Raw genomic sequence first — 20,352 nt, forward strand, 5'->3', positions numbered from 1 at the left:
GCTGATAACAGGAAAATCGATTTGCTTTACACATAACAGGATGCAAAGTTAGCAGCCAGTTCTGTGCTCAACCAACAGAAAGCTCTTCATTTTTCGAACGGGCTCTCAAATAAAGGAAGCATTAAGTCATACTTTGACTCTGCGGTTTATCACCTCATCTGCTCTCAGCCAATTCCCAAACAGGCAGCGAACAGCCCAGTAACGCTGCCACATTTGACTCATTCATTAAAAGCATCCCGCCGCAGCTTAAGGTCGCCAGCGGTTACGAAGGGTCGCATTTCCCCGTGCTGCGCTCCCAAAGTCGGCCATCGGGCAACCCGTCCCAGCCGCCTTTCCTCCCTCCCACCCCACAACGAAAGAAGGGTTGGGCACAAAGCACGCTGCACATCCCCAGGGCAGGACGGGGCCGCGCCGCCCTCACCCCGAGCCCAACCCCGGCCCCCGGTCGCACGGCTCCAGGCCCACCTGCCACCGCTCCGGGACTCCCCGCTGCTCTCCGCCTCCTGCTCGCCGAGCGGCGCGGCGGCCACGTCGTCCTCCACCGTCACATCGGCGGACCCGGCCGGCAGAGCGGCGGCTGCCGCCCCCAGCCCGAAAGCGGCCTCCTCCACCACCGCCGCATCGCCACGCGGAGCTTCCTCAGCGCCCGCCGCCGTTCCCAACAAGAAGAGAACCGTGAGGGCGGCCAGAGCGCTGCGGCACCGCGGGCCCCGCATGGAGGGGCCCCGCCTCGAGGCAGCCGTTAGGGCATGAACGCTGCCGACGCCGCAAACGCCGCTGCGGAATGGGCGCCCGGCGCCCCGCCCGCCCGCCACGTACCGGCACTGCCGCCGCCGCCGCCCGGCCCCTCACGGCGAGGAGCGAGCCCGTTGGTCAGCCGGTACGTCACTCCGCTCGCGGCTTCTCTCTCATTGGCGCAGTCGAGGGAGAGGGTGGGAGGAAGAGGTGTTTGTCAACAGAGCCGCCGGGCCAATCGGATTCACGCCGCTCTCTCCCCTCCCTGCCAACGCGCGGCCAATCGAAAGCGCATGATTCACCGAGCTGCTCGCGGATTGGTGGAGGCGGCGCGCCACATGTGTTGCTGACTGGAGAGCAGGGCTGCGCGGCCCCGCCTCTTCCCGGCCGGCCTCCGCCGGGTTGGAGACGTGGCTCTTTTACCGTGTCGGCTGGGCGGGGACAGCGGCGCGCGCAGCTCGGCGCGTGGGGCGGGGAGGGGCGACTGGTCGGGCGGGAAGAGGGGGCGCCGTGCACGCGCTCTGTGTGAGGGGAGAAGGGCTGCGCGAGGTGCCGGTACAGCCGGCGTTTAATAGGTGCCGAGCTGATGTTGTGTTACAGTTCTTCGTTAATGTACCGTGCTGTTCTAAGCAAAACGAAAAAGTGTCCTTCATTGCTTTATAACTGAGTCACATGCACCATTTCTTGGTGCCTGGCCAGCAGGAGTTATTACCTCCACATTGGCTGCCCTTCATAAAGGCGCGTGCCGTCCTGGCACTCCTGATGCTTTCTAGAATCTCCCCTGGTCTTTCTAGGCTTCCTGAGGAGGAACACGGAGGTTCTTTCCCACCTTCTGGGCTGCAGTCATCCCTAGAAGATGGGGGAGCTTCATTGGTTACCAGTGGACTGAAATTCACCACACCACTGTTAAGTAATTCACCCATATATCCTCCCTCACAAACACAGACCATAAATGTTCATAAATGCATCATTACTAATGTTTTAATCGTGTTCATCTAGTAATGGGCCTGGAGGAGAGCTTTCTGGGGTTTCTGCTGTGCTCAGCCTTGCTAGCTATAGATTTCTATTGATGTGCTTCACTTCCAATAACTGCTGTGCTTCCCATCACTTCTCATTTACAGCAACACTTCTCATTTCCTCCATTTTGGCTATTTATTTTCAGCCTGCTAAGAAAATGGGAACGGCCAAAGTGCTTTTGCAGGACATATCCATACTTCATTAAGCCAGAACTTCTACCTTTGTGCTGGTTCTTGAAGGTTTATTATGCTTAAGGCAGCAACAGCCTTGTGCAAATGTCCCTACCACACCCACGTGTATTACATGCAATCACACAGTCTGGCCCAGGTTGGAAGGGACCTCAAGGATCATGAAGCTCCAACCCCCTGCCACACGCAGGGCCATCAACCTCCACGTTTCATACCACACCAGGTTGCCCAGAGCCCCATCCAACCCGGCCTTGAACACCGCCAGGGATGGAGCATCCACAGGCCCTCTGGGCAGCCTGTTCCAGCACCTTACCGATCCTCACCTTATGAACTCATTGCCTTGTATTTCTTCCCACCCCCTATCCCAGATCAGCAGTCTCCCCATCGCTGTCTTTTGTTTTTGGGAGCTCCAACAGTTTACAAGTGAGTCTTTTCTCCACATTCCCCTTTGCCACTGCAGCATAAGGAATAGCAATCATAATCTAAAAGCTATTATTTTCCTGGCTTGGAAATGTACTTCTCTAAAACACTGATAATCTTATTCAGAAATCCTTAAAGCCAAACGCTGCAATACAGCTGCATAATTTTCTCCGTGTTAAAAACTTGTGTCAACAAACCCAAACTTCCTGCTTTTTGCAAAGCATGACTCACGCGCTGCTTTGTCTGAGTGACATAAGAGATCTATTTCAATCATATGACAATAACTTAAAATCCAACCAGCCGTTTATCTGGAAATCAAAGCTTGCACTTGCAGGGCGGATGGTTGCTAATAGGAATGACGTTTTACCTCACTCCACTCCAGAACTGCCTGCTTTTCTTGATTGACTTGCTCTCAGAGCATCGAGGCACAGCAATGAAAGCTCAGCATGCCACCTCGTGGCTGCCCTGCACCGAAGGCCATTAGTAGGCTGCAGCGTGATCGCTTCTAGCCTGTCATTTCTCCCAGAAAACCTCAGAGCCTCAGAAAGACGCACATAATGTAATTAGTGCATCACCACCTCTGCTGATATCTTTTCATAAGCAGAATAGAATCAAGCACCAGGTCAAATCAGAGAAGAGAAGTAGATGTTACACAGAAGAAATGCCACTGAATTGGAGTTCACAGGATAAAAAACTAGGTATGAAGAATGCAATTGTTGGAATGTAACTGGAGGAACAGGCTTGGAGAGCTGCTGCCAACCAGAATAGGAGTTTGTCTGGAAAGATGAGCTAGACGTGCTTTAAAATGCTCAATCTATCACATGGTTTCTCTTCTGTGTTGGCGGAGTTTCACCTTCATAGGTCTTGCTGTCTTTTTTGGCTGTTTCATGCCATTTATCAAATGCACAAGACACACAGCTAACCTGACAGAGGCTCTGCACCTTCACAAGGATTTCACTCAAGTTAGTATGCGTTTTGTAGTAGCTTTCAGCAAGGCTTTTCCTGCCACAGCTTCCCATTGCCAACTGGCTGCTCTCGCTGCCTTCCTCATGCAGGCACAAGGTCAGGAAACAACTTTTAGTTGTTTTATTGCTCAGAAAAAGCAGCTTCATGCCAACGTGTAGAAGGAACAGGAAAAATTGGCAAGGGATTGACTGGAGGGTGGGAACACTTCTTTTTGTGGACGCTGCTTAGCCAGAGCATCTTAAGCTAGTTATAACATTCCTATTCAGAGTTGTTATGTGTTGTTTGGCTGAGCCAGCTCAACCTCATCTACCTGGCAAGAAACTGCTCTTGTTGCTTTTGTGGAAGGTGAATCAGTTCATCACAGGGTCAGGGGCATGCGAGAGCCAGTGCAATCCGTATATCCAGGACCAAAGTGCATGGCGGGTGAAGGGAGTAAAGAGCAGAATCTTCTCTTTTTGTCAACCACAAGCTGTTATCTCAGCTACTGTGTAATTTCCTAACATGTAATTTCAGCCTCAGAGGCAGGATTTAGCACTTGGAATCGTACAGCCGTTCTCCCAGCCTGGTAGTCCATGCTTCTCTGCTCTTCAGTGTGGCATTTTGCTAGGGTTAACATCCTGTTGGACAAGGAAAACAACTGTTCAAACAAAGCAGGTTCAAGCATCTGCCTCTGTGTTGAAGCAGAGATGAGTTTGGCTCCCAGAGAGGCTTTGACAAGGGACGAACACGGGCTTGTACAAAATGATTTTGAGCCATTTGCAGATAGAGCTGGTTGTCAGTCGACTTAAGGGAAATCTATTTCTCAAAGGTCTTGTGCTCTCTTTTTTGAGCATAAGCAATTCTCAGCACCATACGTTAAATATTCTGGGAAAGATTGCCTCGTGCTCACTGGATTTATAACTCACTGGGATAAAATGATCAGGAAAGTTCGTTGCCAGCTAACAAATCTCCAAACCACCCTGCAGCAGTCACATGCCCTTAATAGCAAGTCACCTGCTCTGTACAGAAAGGTACGGCTTTAATTCACCCAGATAAGCCCGGGTAATGATAATAGAGGCTTTGTTGAAAGAACACCCCATTGTTCAAAGACTGGTGTGCCTGCCCAGGGAAAACAAAAGGAAATGTTTCTAGCCTTTAAAAATCACAGCAGAATTGAAGAGGTTGGCAACAAAACAAGTCAGTCACGCATAGAATTTTTTTTTTAAGTCAACAGCAGCTTTTCTGTTGTGCAAATAAAAAAGAGATCGTTTTCTAGTCATTGTGCTCTGACCTTGTACCTGCAACTCCCATGACTGCGGCACAGAGAAGGGTTTTTTTTTACTGAGATGCCTGCGCTTGGTCTTAACTTTGGCTGCCGGGTTTGAAAACGCTGCTGCAAGTGCATCTGAAGGTTGATCTGCATCCCTGATATTTTCTCAGGAACTGTTTCAGCAGATGCCATCCTAAAAGCAGAAAAAAATTGGGTTTATGTGCTCCCTGACAGAAGACTTCCATCAGGTTTTATACTGTCTTGTGAGTTCTGCTTGGTAACTGCCTAAGTTTTTTGATGATACGGGTGGTGAGGCACTGGCACAGGTTGCCCAGAGATGTGGTGGTGCAGATCCCTGCAGACACCCAAGGTCACGCTGGACGGGGCTCTGAGCACCTGATGGAGCTGTAGGTGTCCCTGTTCATTGAAGGGAGGTTGGACTCGATGGCCTTTCAGGTCCCTTCCAACATCGCTCCTGTGGGGAGTGCCCTTTAGGCACTGGAAGGCCGCTCTGAAGTCTCTCCTTCATGCTGAACACCCCCAGCCTGTCTCCATAGCAGAGGCACTCCATCCTCCGCACGTTCTCACGCCCTCCTCTGGATTCTCTCCGGGTCCTTGAGGCGCTGCGGGCCCAGGAGGAAACGCTTCCACGCGCCCTACAGGAGAGCCCCGATCCCCGCCTCAGTGACAAACCGCCGTACACACGCGTTGCCGCGCCGCGCTCTGTCATGCATTGTGGGAGCTGTAGTTCGCGGCTAGCCGCACTACAAGTCCCAGCCTCCCGAAAGAGGAGGAGGAGAACGGCGAGGAGGAGGAGGAGGAGTGGAAGTGAGCCGGCTCGGCCCAGGCCTGCAGCCCGCACGGGAGAGCCCCCCGGGGGCGGGCCGCGGCGGCATGCGGCTCCCCGTCCGGCTCGGCCCGCTCCGCAGCACGCCCCTGGCTGCCCGGCCGCCGGGGAGGGGCAGGGCCAGGGCCAGGGCCGGCGGGCGGAGAGCCTTCAGCCGCGGGCGGCCCGGCGGCACCATGGCTGAGGAGGCCAAGAGGCTGGCAGCCTGCGCGGCGGTGGACAAGCACGTCCAGGTGAGGCACCCGGGGCTTCTCATCGCCTGCCGTCCCTGCTTCGCACGAGTTAGGAGCCTGGTCTTGCCTCGTAACTTTCCCTTTGCCCACCGCTGCGAGATGGGCTGGGGGAAAAGCTCGGGCTAAAGCGCCTGTCCCAAAGCTTGGGGTGCTCTGAGCTCTGATCAGGTGTGCTCCCAGTCCTCTGCCGGGCTGTGAGCGTTCCCTCCGTGCTCAGGTAGGGCTGGAGCTGCACAGGCTGATGGTGAGCACTTGGAGGGTCAATGGTTAAAGCTGAGCGGTGGTTTATCTTGGTGTTTGCTGTGCAAGCTATGTTGCAACAGCAGTGATGAAAGAGCATCAAGGAGCCCGATGTGAGCATTTAGGGGAAAAAACCCTCTTCCTTCCTGCTGCCCCCAGACCCAGTTGTCATTAGGCTCCGTGCTGTCCCGTAAATATTTCACTTATTTTACAGCCTTTCCTTCCTCCTCCAAAGCTGTCTGGGTGACGGGAGCCTGGTGTGCATCAGCTCCTGGCTGAAAGCAAACCTTGGAGTTGTACACTTAGGGTTTTGCAGCAAAATGCAACTCCTAAATCTGGGCTTTTGCGCTATTCTATGGTTAAGCAAACTTATGGTGATGTTTCTGTCTGCATCCCAACTGATTAAAGTTGAGGGTCTGGTTAACGATTCAGTAAAACAGGCAGTAGTGGAAGTAGCACTGCAATACTTGCTGTGTGAGTTGGTATGAAGCAGTGGTGGAGAAGCAAGTTTGGAGTCCCCGCTGAACAGCTGGAAACTCTCAGCTATTGCAGAAAATCTGCCTCCTCTTCAACTAATATCAGGAGGGTGCAGCTGCTTTTTGCAACAGCTTTGTGTGCAGCCGTTGCTATCACTGTTAGCAGGAGGATCTTTGTAATCTTCAAAAACGTTGACTTCAGAAACACAGCTGCAGACTCCTTTTGGAAGATGCTGCTGCGTTCAGGCTTGGTTGTGCAGGACAAGTCTCATTCTCCACTCCGATGTTGGGGCTGTTACCCTTGCTCGCAGCCATCCCAAAGAGCAGCTCCTTGGGCAGCCCATGGCAGAACTTGTGAGGAACTGGGAGGATTAGCAGAGGAGAGTTTTTTGTCTCCCTTTTAAAATTTAATTAAAGGTAGGTGTAACTTCCACAGTGGACTGAAGATACCTAAGAGGAAAATGAGGCTCTCACTGTCCCTTTAAGGCACTCAAGAAGCTGTCCCAGCCCTTGGAGTTGAGGGCAAGGAGTCCAAACTGCCTCTTACATGGCCAAAAATGAGCCTCGCTCCTCTCCCCTTGCAGCTGCTGCGCTTGGCTCTGGCAACTGAAATCCAGAAACACTGGGTGCTATAGGCTTTCTCCCGTAGTAGTGCTGCTGGCAGTGTTGCAAGCATATGGCCATGACCTGTTCCTTTCCCCTTTTGCAGAGTCACGCTGGTTAGGAAGGGCTGGACCTGTTCTATGCTGGGTTTCTGAGAACTGTTTTATTTTTTTCTAAGCTTTCAGTGTGCAGAAGAGAGGGAAATCATTAATCCTGGGGGACTGCAATGCCCTGAGCTCCACCTTTCCAGGCAGGCTCATGTCCCAGTAACATTTCAGTTGATTGAAATGCTGTAGCTGTGGCACTGTCCACAACTTACTGCACATGGAGGATAGTTCCTAAGCTGCTTAACATCCAAGAAGTGACACTCAGCAGCTGTGTGCCTGTGCCTGCAACTCCAGCTGGGTTGAAATTGAGCATCTGAAGTCTCTGTAGCAATATTGTGTCTCCTTAAGTCATTTTCAGCTTTGGATCCCATCCAGAGAAGGGGCAATTAAATGAAAATGAGTGTACAAGAGGCAGCAGGTAGCTCTGGCTGGATGGAAGGTTGAGAGGATAATAACTGCAGACTTATATAGAGCATCCTCTTGGGAAGTAATAAATCCATGCACCCTCAGCCTGTGGCATGCTTTAGAAGCGTGTGTGTGTTGTGGATGAGGCCACAGTGATCTGTAAGCCAGACCAGAAGCAGAGAAAGCCCAGGGCTGAGCTGTGATCCTCTCCAGCACACGCTGCCAGGCTCACCCATCTTTCAAGTGTCGCTGGACTCTCTTGCAGCCACTTACACGCTTCTAGAGGGTGGTATTCATTATCCTCTAGGAACCACTACCCTCTTCTTTGCATCCGTACTGTTTGCTAACCATACTGTTGGCAACAGCCCGGCACTATTACTGTGTGGCTTCTTTGGGAGATGTTATCTTGAGGTTGTTTCAGCTTTTTCCTCTGTGGGTTGTGTGGATTTCCTGGCTTTCCAACAGGAGCACTCTGGATGGAGTGCTGTGTTGCCTGCCGTTGTGCTGCAGAGCTGATGGTTTCTTATCGCCTGCTTTCAGAAGGAAAAGGCTTGTCTTCTGCCAGGGCTGGGGCTTGTTTCAAAGTTGCTGCTGGCTAGCAGCACTCAAAGACTGAGCTGCCAGTTCCCGTGCAAATGTGGTGAAGTGGAAATTGTGGAAGTGGTTCTCAGTCTTCTGCCTCTGCACTGGGTTTTTGTGGGGGAGGAAAAGCCCTGCTTTCTTTTTACAGCCCTCATCCCAATTCCTCAAGGATTAGTTGGAATTCAAACTCTGATTAGTGGTGCTGAGGCTGCCAGTAACAAGCAGTGAGAATGCATTGAATGCCTCAAGAGCCAGAGCACAATGATGTTTAGTGACCACGTGTCCTTTAAGGAATGGGTGAGTTGCTTAAAATCTCATAGCCACCCTCTCCTAGAGGAAGCAGCTGCCCTGCCATGCTGGAGAGTTCCCTTCCATGTCTGAAGCATGCTAACACGCAGTGTCCCCTTGCATGTAGCCAAAATGCAGAGTCTGTTGGGAAAAGCAGAAGAAGCCCTGTTAACAGCTCTCCTCTGTCTCTCTTTGATTTGCAGAACAACCAAGTTCTTGGCATCGGGAGTGGTTCTACAATTGTCCACGCAGTGCATCGATTAGGTAGGATGCTCCCCTGCTGCAGGAAGTCCTCTTGTCCAGCTGCCCTCGGCTAATTGAAAACCAACCCTAAATGATCAGGACTGGGAGCTCATGCTTTAGGGGTATTCACCCACTGCTTTGTCCTTGAAGCTGAAGGTTCGTGGTCCAAATTGATTGCATATGGAGACATGAGCAGGGATTGGTTTCCTTGACTTTGCTTGGCAGGGCTGAGCATTGCCACCTGCTCTCCCTGGAGGGCCAAGGAATGAACTTTATTGGCACCCACCGCAAACTGGAGCTAAAAATCTCCCTTTTCGTTCCAGCTCTGCCGTGTCTTGACTTGCTTTGTGGCTTTGGGCCATGCAGCTGCTCTGCTTCTGTTAACCCATTTGTATGCAGCTCATGCTGCTTGCTTACATCCACAGTATTCACACTGAGGGTCCTGCTGAGGCGTAAGCAGAACAAGGGTTGAAATCTGGCTGCGTCTTTTTTATACCCTGCAGCTGGGTTGATCTGCTGGCCCTGAGGGGCTAGTTAGCTCAAGGTGTCTTTCAGAACATTTCAGCCTCTTCGCAAAATATTCAAGAGAGGGAAATGCAATTTTGCAAAGCGAACGTGAAGATAATTATCATCAAGCCTCATTACAGAGGGTATTGAAATCTAAAGTTTCTTTTCAGCCTTGGGGCTCCTGTTTAGAAGCAGAGCTCAGAGTGTCCTACCTGCATGACCCCAGCTTCTTGGGTAGAGCTGGCCCAGAGCAGGGCTTAGAGTAGAGCGAAGGAAACATGGGATCAGGGTGGGACATGCTTGCTTGCACCCACATCACCCCACGCACAGATTTATCTGGGAGGTGGCTTGAGAGCTGCCATTCAGCAGTCTGGGTTTGGCTCATTGTTGCAGCCCGTTCTCCACTTCAACACTGGATCCATCTCTAAACAAATGCAACTTTTTGAGTCTACTGAGATTAGAGTTCTAACAGCACACAGCTCTGTGTATTACATTTTAACCCTGGCAGCGGGGTTGCCTTGAAGTTTACAGCCCACCTCTTTGCTCTGTTGCTGACTCTCAGGCTTTTGGCTCAACCCTGAGTATTATATTTGCTAAAATAACATTTTGTCCATAATTATATCTTAGTAATAGATTTTAGTCATTTGAGGTTAACCCGAGGGAGGAAATATTTCCTCCCATTTAGTGCAATATTTTATTAGTCATTTGCCTGCTATATATTTAAACGTTTCATAAGAAGTGGACATGATGTCCCCAAGGCAACAAGCCAGAAAACTTCTCAGACAGCTGCTGCAGCTCTGTTTACAAGGAGCACAGCAAAACCTGTCTAATGGAGCGCGAGTGGGAGTGGGGCTGAGTTCCCAGGTGATGTTTTGCTGACGAAGCACAACCCTTGCTCTATTGCTGGAGACATGAAGGTTAATGGCTGTATGTCAGGGGCTGGGTTTTGATGGGTGTTCAAACATCTCTGTGAAAAAGGAGCCTTAGCTTTGCAGGGTGGCACCTGTTTGTGCTTTGAGCATGACTGAGTTATTTGCAAGCCAAGCAAGTAATTGCAGTGATTCAGAGGGGCTGTTCTGAACTGAGATTTCTTAAAGAGAAAGCTGGTGTGATTTTTATTCTGCAGTGAACAAACTGAGTCTTCTGCTTTCTTCGTACAGCTGAGCGGGTTAAACAAGAGAACCTGACAATTGTCTGCATCCCTACGTCTTTCCAGGTAAGCTCCTTCCTCCTTGGTTTTATTCCAGCCCGGGTGCTCACATACACAGTCATTCCTTTGACAGTGGTGAACCAAGCAGATAATGCAGAAATCTCCTTTGATTCCATATCAGGCCCTGAAAGCTGTACAAATCTTGGTGCAAGCTTTTGTGTTTCCAAGAGGAGCTTGACTGAGTACATCAGCTGGGTTTTGCAAAATATTGCAGAAGAGACATCAGCTTAATTTTTCCTTCGCAGTGCAACTTTTGCAGAGATCAGTTCTTACCAACCTAGTTGTTGAGAAAGATGGTGGGGAGAGGGAAAATGTGGCTCAGTGGTGAAACTGCTCAGAAAGCTTTTGAGCTGCTTCCATGCCTTCAGGCAAATAGCTTTGCTCTCTCTGTCACATTTCCCTGAGGTGGAAATGTGCTGCTGATAAGCAGCTGTGCACCTTGTTCCCTTAGGGCAGGGAAAGGTGACATCACCAGCTGGCAGGACAGAGACTACCTGCAGGGTTTCAAGGCTAGATGACAGTGCCCCAGTCAGTGAATTGGGCATTTATCATTTTCTTGGTCTTGGTGTGGATTCTAGGGTTGTACCTTTGTCCACTGGAGGACTTACCATTACTTCTGTTTCATACATACACTACAGTGGCAATCTCTCTTCAGTCCGTCTAAAGTGATCCCCACCTGGGGATGTCACCTGCCATTTGAACCTAGGGAAGCTCCTTTGAGTTCAGTTGTTAGGTCTTACAGAAAATATTGATAAAGATCACACGGTGAGTGTGGGCTGGAGTCTGCCTTGCCTTGAAGTATTTGTGTAACATCAGAATTTCTTAGCGGTGAAACAACATGGTTGGTGGTAAAGGGTGAGCACAAATCCCCCCAGCATGGGGCTGATTCTTATCTTGTGCAGCCTCTTAGACCTCACAGAATCTTTAAGGTTTTAAAAGGCCTCTGAGATCACGTAGTTCAACCTCTACCAATTAGGAGCAAAGCATTCCCAAGTCAGCAAAACAGCATCTTATTTTCGCTGTGTACAGGTGTAAATGGCTGCCTGAGGTCACTGACAAGGAAGAATTGCTTTCAGTGGGCTTTTATTCTTCTCCCTTCCCTGTTGTAAGGTTGGGTTATTCCATCACCAGCACTAAAGCTAGTGTCAGGGTAAGTATCCATCCCTTGGCTTTTGCGTTGTTTCTTCTTTTCACCTGGATGCCTGCCGAGAGCATGGAGCGAAGCCAATCTTGGCAACGACCTGTCACTCATCTAATCCCAAAAGGACCCACCCTTCCAGCCAGCTAATGTGCCTTGGACTGCATTGGATTCCCAGTGCTGGGCAGCGAGGTTAACCTGGTCCTTGTGGGTAGGCCAGCGCTCTGCAGTTTCTGCCGCTTTGTCCCCTACTGTGGGAGCTCTGCTTTGGATTCCTGCCAGTCTGCTCTCATCACTTTGCAAGCAGAGAGCCTGAAGAGAGCCACCTCATTTCCACACTATTGACTCTGAGCCTGTTAAGGGTCCAGCCTGCATGTACAGCACAGCATTTTTCAATGCTTTCAGTTCCCAGATCTTTGAAATCTTTGTACATGAACACCATGTTGTGAATGTAAACCCACTGATGGCAGTCTTTTCTATTTTGTGAGCTCTTACAGGGCAAGTCTAGTGCATAGTATGATCTAGAGCCCACAGGTTTTAAAACTGCATGCTAAGGAGTGCTACTGTAATGTAAAAGATGGGGGTTGTATCTCACTGCTGGGACTACTCCTGGCTAATTCTTGTAATTGTTTCCAGGATGCCAATATGTATAGCTGGTGCACTTTGTTAGCAGGTAAAGCTTGGGATGAATTCTAGGCTGTGACACACGTTTTTCTGAATAGCCAAAGTTCAGTCTTGAAAAGAGTTTCGTGCAAGGTCAAACACAGGCAATGATTTGTGAGATGTAAAATTTAACTCATTTCAGGTTCTGTAAGCTTGAACTTCCACTTAAGAAGCCAATGAATGGACCAAAGGGAGCATAACTGCAGGTTCTTTGTGTTCTATTGCTTCTAGAGGGAAACTCACAGCTACTTTGAAAAAAAATAGATCACAGCCACCAAAGAGCTATTTCAGGAGGTGTTCCACACTTTTTCTATGAGTTATGCTTTTCTTTTTTGCTTTTCTGTTGTTTGTTTCTTTTCAATATGAAAAACATTTTCATTGTTAGTCCCATATGATGTAAATATTTTGTTTTCCTGCTCCGATTTTTCAGCCAAAGGAAATCAGAGGGAACTTGAGAATCCCATACCTGCCTTCATGCTTAAATACAGGTGTCTCCCACCAGGCTGATAGCCCCATGCTGTTCAGTATGGAGAGACCTGGATGCAGCCCCATCCCTTTGCACCATCTAAGCATTTCAGTTCAAATCAGCATTATTTTGATGAAAAAATTCTGGTCTGGAAGCATCATTTCCTCCATGCCATACATTTCTGCTGCTGATTGCAGCCCCTCAGCGAGCTCAGGATGCAGCACTGCAGCCCCCATCCATGTGGCAGCAAGGAGAACGACACGACGAGTCTGATTTCCTTTCCTGCTGCTGGTAAATAGTGTTTGCTGTGTTCTTGGTGCACAGGCCCGTCAGCTGATCCTGCAGAATGGCTTAACACTAAGTGACCTGGACCGACATCCAGAGGTAAGTGGGACTGCAGGATTGAGACCTTACTGACCTCCCTCTAACCCAGTCCTTCATAAAGCTCCAGGCTCATCTGTCCTTGCTGAGGATAAAAACTGCAGAACGTGAGAGAACTGTCTTTTTTTTGTTTTTTTTTGCTCCTGAATGTAGTTTCCTCAAAGCTGTGGTCTGGCTGAAAGACTGGTTTATGGTGACTGGTAGGACCCAGGCCAGTACAGAGCAGGGACAGGAGACTGTCCTGTCTACTGAACCAGGCTCCTCCATTTTCCACAAAACAAAAATCACTGAATTGTAGAATTATAAAGTATTCTGAGTTGGAAGGGACTTACAAGGACCGTAGGGTCCAACCCCTGGCTCCACACAGCACCACTCAAAATCCAAACCCAAATCCTTATTTTGGAGGCTCTCTAATATTCATGTCCTTGTATTGCGGTGCCCCGAACTGCACACACCTCGCAGTGAGGTGAGGCTGCAGATGCTCTAAAATCCCAACTGCTGATCCCGTAAGGTGACCAAGAAGGGCAGTGCTCATCTCTGGGTGGTCACTTAAAATGACAAGCAGGGTGCTAAGCTAGTGGCCTTCTCTTCCAGCCTGGGGCTTGCTGGCAGGGGATGTTGCATTGCTGAAGTGTTGTCACAAACATTTTTGCCGGGAAACCCCAGCTGTCATGCAGATCCTTAGCTGAGAAAACTGGAGGCTGAAGAGACTTGCCTTGCAGGCCAACAGTTGGTTTTGTTTTGTTTCTTTTCTCAATTTTTGCATGCTTGTGGTTGAACTGGGGCTGGTTTCCTTGGGTGGCTGAGCAGACACTCATCTCTGGTTGGGCTGGCATAAACTCCAGTGAGCCGGGTGAGGTTTTCATACTGAGTTTCTTGTCTTCCTACAGCTTGATGTTGCCATTGATGGAGCGGATGAGGTGGACTCTGATCTTAACCTGATCAAAGGAGGCGGGTGAGCCTTGCTGTCTGTATGTCTGTATGTGGCACAGGTGCTGGGTGTCCTTGAGCTGCACTGAGGAGCAGGCTAATGTTTAGTTGTTTTTTTTTTCTTCCCTTGCAGTGGTTGCTTGACACAGGAGAAGATAGTTGCAGGATATGCAAAATGCTTCATTGTTATTGCTGATTACAGGTAAAATATTAGTATTCTTTGTGTGGAAATATTTGGATGGCCCTGTGTTAGACTGCTACAATCCTAGTGTGTCAGGGGAGCAAGAATTGGTGGAAATGAGCTTAACTCCCAGTGCTTCAGCAATTGAATTTGTTTTTTTTTCCTTAATTGTCATCTCAGCAGGCCTGCTTAGAAGTCAGCAGAGCTTGGGGGGAAAAGGCTTCTCTGCTTTTTCTGAGCATAGTGATTGTCAGCATGGAATAAATTTACCCTTCTGTGCGTGCAGCTGCAGGACTGTTGAAAACTTCCATCCTGCTTGTCCAAAATGTGTCAAAACGGGGCTTATGAGCAGAGCTTCATGCACTAAGCTGATTCTTCCTACTTGAGTGCATGTGCAATCTGATTGCCATGCCCTCCAGGGCCTTACACCTGAGGGATTTGTGAGAAAGAATGTGATAAGTGCATTGTTAATGGTGGTGACAATTAACACTGATCCCTCCTCAAACCTCAGGAAAAAATCAGAGAGCCTTGGGGAGCAGTGGAAGAAGGGAATCCCTATTGAAGTCATCCCCATGGCTTACGTCCCTGTCACCAGAGCCCTGACCAAAAACTTTGGAGGTGCTGCAGAGCTGCGGATGGCTGTTAGCAAAGCAGTGAGTGTCCCTGATCCCTCTGTGGCCAACAAAGCCACCTGAGTGTGGCCAAGAAGATCTTTCATCTGATCAAATCTGTTTCCTTTAATTGTACTTAATGAACTGTGTGTTTAGATGTTGGGGTTGCTTGGGTAAGTCTTATGTCTCCCAGAGCAAGCAGCTCTGAACAGTGAGAATAAGGTGGCTGTTCTGTGTCTGAGGGCTGCTCTGTGTCTCTCCTTGGCCACAACCAACCTGCCATCCAGAGCACAGGTTGCTGCTTTTGTGGAAACACTGTCTGTCCTGCTGGGTCCTCCATCTCACAAATACTCAAATTGTTGCTCTGCAGGAATGTTTAGAGGCTGGAGGGCAGTCTGTGCTGCCAAAGTGTATTGAGTTAGGTGGGCAGCTCTTGGAGACCCCAAGCTGCTGTGTGACACACAGAGCAAGAGTGGACTAAAAACTGAGCCTACTTTGTCTCCGCTGTCCTATCCTGGCTTGAACAGTGGGGCTTGACCAATGCATGTGGCAGAGGAAGAGAGGACTGTCTCCAGTTACAGCTGGAGCTAACACCTGAAGGCTGAGCACTTTTAATAAGTTTAATCCCTTGGCCCAAGAGGTTGAGGAGCTATATTTAGGAGCCTGAGAAGAGAAAGCCACTTGTCTTCCATGAGCTCAAGACCAGCCTTGCCTGGGGAATGCAGATCCCAGTGCTCCAGCAGGAGCTGTGTCCTTGGAGGATTCTGTCTCATGCTGTGGTCTTACCCCCTGGTCCTTCCCAGCATGTGTGGTTTACAAACCCTGCTCAGGGTTGCTGAAACTCCTTATTCTCAGCCCCAGCTGTCTCATCTTTGTTAAAAGGACTCAACTTTGGGACTTCAGAGAGTGTTGGGCACATCCGAGGCACCAAAGTCCATCAGTCCTTCATCTCCAAAACCTCCCTGTGAAATGCAACAGCCCACCCTTATCACGAGGGTGCAGAAGTCTTGTTTGGGCTTCAGTTGCCTATAGTTGCCTGCTAAGGACATATCTCTAGTGAATCTTGTGAAAAGGATCCTCTATCCTCTATTGATGAAATCATATCAATTTTTCCAGCTTTTGTGTGATTATCTGTGAACCATAGGCAGAAGAACAAGGAAGGCACAGCTGCCTTGGGCAACGGGTTACAGGGTTATTTTTTGTATGGAGCAGTGGACTGTGCCCTTATTTACTCAAATGATGACCTTCTCTACACTGTTGCAGCAGGGACGGCTCCTGGTATAAGGCTGTGCTTGGTACAACAGGAGCTTGTGGTGCTGACATAGGTTTGCTTCCCAGGGTCCCGTGGTGACAGACAATGGGAACTTCATCCTGGACTGGAAGTTTGACAAGGTTCACGAGTGGAGCAAAGTGAACACTGCCATAAAAATGATACCAGGTAATGTCTGTGATGTTAAAGACCAAAAATTGGCTATGTCCTGGGTCTGTACTAGAAATCCCTGACCTAGGAGCATGAGACCTGCTGTCCAGACCAGAGCTGTTTCTGGATCATTAAGCCCAAGGGTGGTGACACTTCAGCAAGGCAACATACAGAGGCTTGCTCAGTCCCATCTGTATGTCTTGGCTGGATATTTTGGTGAAAGTCTGCTCTTGAATCTGGTTGGCTTTTGAGTGCATCTTAAATATTTTGAGTTTATCCCAGATAGCTGTCTGCCCACTACTGTGCACAGCAGAGCTACCATTAGCTTTACTGCTTTTTGTGTGTTACCAGAGCAGGAGCAGGGTGGGATCCTGTTGCACAAACCTCCATGTCTGCGCAAAGCAGCACCATGATTAGACTACAGCTTTGGGCAGAAGCCATGGGTTTAGGCTGAGTGAAGTGTCTGTCCCTGATTACTTCAAGTTGCTTCTGTTTATTAGCTTTGCTTCCTTCAGTGCTTATTAGAAGGCTGATTTGCTGAAAACATACCAATTTCCTTTTGTCTGGATGTAGGAGCAAACTGCTGGTGTGTTACCTCTGCCTTGGCTTGTCCTGATTCCTTTGCAGTCTGAATAATTACCTGGCACTTGCTCACAGCCGACAGTAGATGGCAGGTTAAGACCTTTGGCAAGAGCTGATCTGAACAAACCAGTGTCTGATGTAAATAGACTGGTGGCACTGCTAGTGTGGGTTGTCCTGGTGCAGTGCTCTCTGTACCCTAATGCAGTTTCAGTCCATGGCTGCACAAACGTATTTTATTAGAATTCTTTCTGTGCACAAGAGAGACGGTGGCTGGTTCTGCAGAAACAAAACACAGAGTCTTTTCATGGGCTCCTTCTTGCATCTCTCAGCCAAGAGGGATGAAGGGGAAAGAGACAGATTGGAGGTGGTTTCAGCATGCTGTGGTCTAACCATGAGCTCATAAGTGAGCCTGCTAAGAGGAAAAGAGCATCTTCCCTACCCAGAAGTGGAAGAGCAGAATTCTTAAAGTCTGGATATAATGGTGATAGCAGGGCTCTGTGCACTTTGCATGTGGTTGCCTTGTCCTACTTTTTTTTTCTTCAGCCTTCTTGGAGTGTGTTCATCTGGTAGGAATTGGGTTTGAGGCTTGGCTGTGCAAGCAACCAATATGAGTGTTTACATACAGGTCCTCGATTGCAGCAGGAGTTGTTGGTGAAATGAGGGCTTGCCCAGCATACTTGGTGCTGGCTCTGAGTGTTGGTGGCCTCTGCCTCTGGCAAGCTGAGTGCCACGTGTGTCAGCAGGCTGCCACCTGAAGGGACTCTGAGGGCTGTAGAGCTGGGATGAGGTTTAACAAGGCCAAGTGTCGGGTTCTGCACTTTGGCCACAACAACCCCATGCAGCGTTACAGGTTTGGGGATGAGTGGTTGGATGATTGTGAAGAGGAAAGGGACCTGGGAGTGTTGGTTGATGCTCAGCTGAACATGAGCCCACAGTGTGCCCAGGTGGCCCAGAGGGCCAACGGCATCCTGGCCTGCATTAGAAATAGTGTGGCCAGCAGGAGCAGGGAGGTGATCATCCCCCTCTACTCAGCACTGGTGAGGCCGCACCTCGAGAGCTGTGTTCAGTTTTGGGCCCCTCACCACAAGAAAGACATTGAGGCCCTGGAGCGTGTCCAGAGAAGGGCAATGAAACTGGTGAGGGGTCTGGAGCACAGGGCTGATGAGGAGCGGCTGAGGGAGCTGGGATTGTCCAGTCTGGAGAAGAGGAGGCTCAGGGGAGACCTCATTGCACTCTGCAACTTCCTGAAGGGAGGTTGTGGTGCAAAAGGGTCTGGCCTCTTCTCCCAGGCAAATAGTAGGACCCGAGGAAATGGCCAGAAGTTATACCAGAGGAGGTTTAGGTTGGATATTGGGAGAAACTTTTTTTCTCAAAGGGTGGTCAGGCACTGGAGTGGTCTGCCCAGGGAGGTGGTGGAGTCGCCGTCCCTGGTAGTGTTCAAGAGGCGCCTGGATGAGGAGCTACGAGAGATGGTTTAGTAGCTTGTGGCACTGATAGGAATGGGAGGGTGGTTGGACTGGATGATCTTGCAGGTCGTTTCCAACCTTGTGATTCTGTGATCACTGTGAATTGCAAACATTAGAGTTGTTTGAGGATTTCATGTGCCTCAAAATAGAGGAAATGACATCCCCAGGCCATTTTTTCCTCTGTGTAAGGAAAGACCAACTGCATGAGCAAGACTTTGATGCTCTTCTTTTTTCCCCCTCTTCTTTGGTCTTCGGCTTCAAACCCATCTTGCCCTTAACTGCTCTTAATGTGATTAACTTCTCTAATGGGCAGTCCTAATATCTATGGTATCAAAGCCTTAATCAATATGAGAAGGAGGATATTCTCCCCTCTGCCAGAGGAAATTTCGGTGTGATTCATAGAATCATTCAGGTTGGAAAAGACCTCTAGGATCATCTAATCCAACCATCAACCCATCCCCACCATGCCCACTAACCATGTATTTCAGTGCTACATCTCCATAGCTCTTGAACATCTCCAGGGACAGTGACTCCAGACCACTTCCCTGGGCAGGCTACTCCAATGCATCACCACTCTTTCAGAGAAGAATTTTTTCCAGATCTCTCCTAAGGAGTCTGGATGGGAGCAAAGCCTGGAGGTTTTATACAAACCCGTGCAGCTGGCTCATGTTTTCCATCTGCTTGGTTTGGAAGCTGCTAGCCTGGGTGCTTACAGTATCTGACTGTGGCTCAGTGACCATTGTGAGGTTAAGAGCATCCCATAATTATGTAATTAAATTCAACCAAAAGTACATCTGCTAATGGGCCACAAATTGCAGATGTAGTATCAGATCTGCTTTGTCTTAACATTGTTCCTTACTCTGTGGAGAGTTTCCTCTGGAGTCAGCTGCAAGGAAAAGACTTCCCAGATGCTCCCTGTGTGGTTGATGAAAGATCACCCATGTCGGACACCTCTCAGAAGATTCCAGCACTGGGGTGGTTCTGGCACTAATTCATAGAATCATAGAATGGCCTGGGTTGAAAAGGGCCACAATGATCATCCAGTTTCAAACCCCTGCTATGTGCAGGGTCACCAACCAGCAGACCAGGCTGCCCAGAGCCACATCCAGCCTGGCCTTGGATGCCTGCAGGGATGGGGCATCCACAGCCTCCTTGGGCAACCTGTTCCAGTGCATCACCAGCCTCTGTGTGAAAAACTTCCTCCTAATATCTGACCTGAACCTCCCCTGTCTCAGTTTAAAACCATTCCCCCTTGTCCTATCACTATCCACCCTCGTAAACAGCCATTCCCTGTCCTATTTAGAAGCTCCCTTAAAGTACTGGAAGGCCACAGTGAGCCTTCTCTTCTCCAAGCTAAACAAGCCCAGTTCCCTCAACCTTTCCTCACAGAAGAGCTGCTCCAGCCCTCTGACCATCTTAGTACCCTCCTCTGGACCCGCTGCAAAAGCTCCACATCATCCTGTACTGTGGGCCCCAGGCCTGGACACAGCACTGCAGATGGGGCCTCACAAGAACCGAGTAGAGGGGGACAATCACCTCCCTCTCCCTGCTGACCCCCCCTTTTTTAATGCAGCCCAGTTGGCCTTCTGGGCTGCAAGCACACACTGCTGGCTCATGTCCAGCTTCTGATCTGCCAGGACCCCCAAGTCCTTCTCCACATGGCTGCTCTCAAGGAGATCCGTATAAATACCTGCGATTGCCCCGACCCAATTGCAGCGCCCTGCACTTGGCCTTATTGAACCTCATTAGATTCTCACTAGAGGCCCACTTCGCCAGCCCATCCATTTCCCTCTGGGTGGCTTAATTGGCTCATTGGCTGATGAACTCTTGTTCCCAGGCGTGGTGGAGACGGGGCTGTTCATCGACATGGCGGAGGTGGTGTACTTCGGCATGGAGGACGGCTCGGTCAGCGTGCGGGAGAAGCAGCCTCGCTGATGGCGGCGTTTCGGCCCGCTCCGCTTTGCCTTCGGCCAGTTTGATTCAGCTGTCGTAACGGTGCCAACCTGACGTTATGCCTTAAGAGCAGCGGTTATCGCAGGAGGTGGACGGGGAGTCGGTCAGAATCCGCTGATATGATACTGAATGTCTTTTTAAAAAAACAAAACAACAAAAAAAAAGAGATGCTCTATTTCCAGATATATATATATTTTTACTTTACAAGAATGTTGTCCTTTTTTTAAAGAATCAGTTAAACGAAT

The 20,352-nt window shown here is 49.6% G+C and overlaps 2 protein-coding genes across 2 annotated transcripts in view; one reads left to right on the top strand and one right to left on the bottom strand.

Annotated features, from left to right (window-relative positions):
* EIF2AK3 (eukaryotic translation initiation factor 2 alpha kinase 3) overlaps window positions 1-716 on the bottom strand; it is a gene marked incomplete at both ends in the record, with an annotated part of 40,031 nt that extends 39,315 nt beyond the window's left edge. Inside the window, one exon of the mRNA XM_079534407.1 lies at window positions 466-716. Coding sequence (XP_079390533.1) covers window positions 466-716 — 251 coding nt within the window. The remainder of the gene's footprint in view (window positions 1-465) is intronic.
* A 4,753-nt stretch (window positions 717-5,469) lies between these two features.
* Window positions 5,470-20,089, top strand: RPIA (ribose 5-phosphate isomerase A; the record flags this gene model as incomplete). Its single annotated transcript, XM_079534677.1, has 9 exons — window positions 5,470-5,655; window positions 8,560-8,620; window positions 10,267-10,322; window positions 12,908-12,967; window positions 13,855-13,919; window positions 14,028-14,096; window positions 14,587-14,728; window positions 16,025-16,124; window positions 19,992-20,089. The coding sequence occupies 9 exons, from the start codon at window positions 5,470-5,472 to the stop codon at window positions 20,087-20,089; spliced, it is 837 nt and encodes a 278-aa protein (XP_079390803.1).
* Window positions 20,090-20,352: the final 263 nt, after the last annotated feature.

Source organism: Tetrao urogallus (genome assembly GCF_951394365.1).
Source record: "Tetrao urogallus genome assembly, chromosome: 4".
Classification (NCBI taxonomy): Eukaryota; Metazoa; Chordata; class Aves; order Galliformes; family Phasianidae; genus Tetrao; species Tetrao urogallus.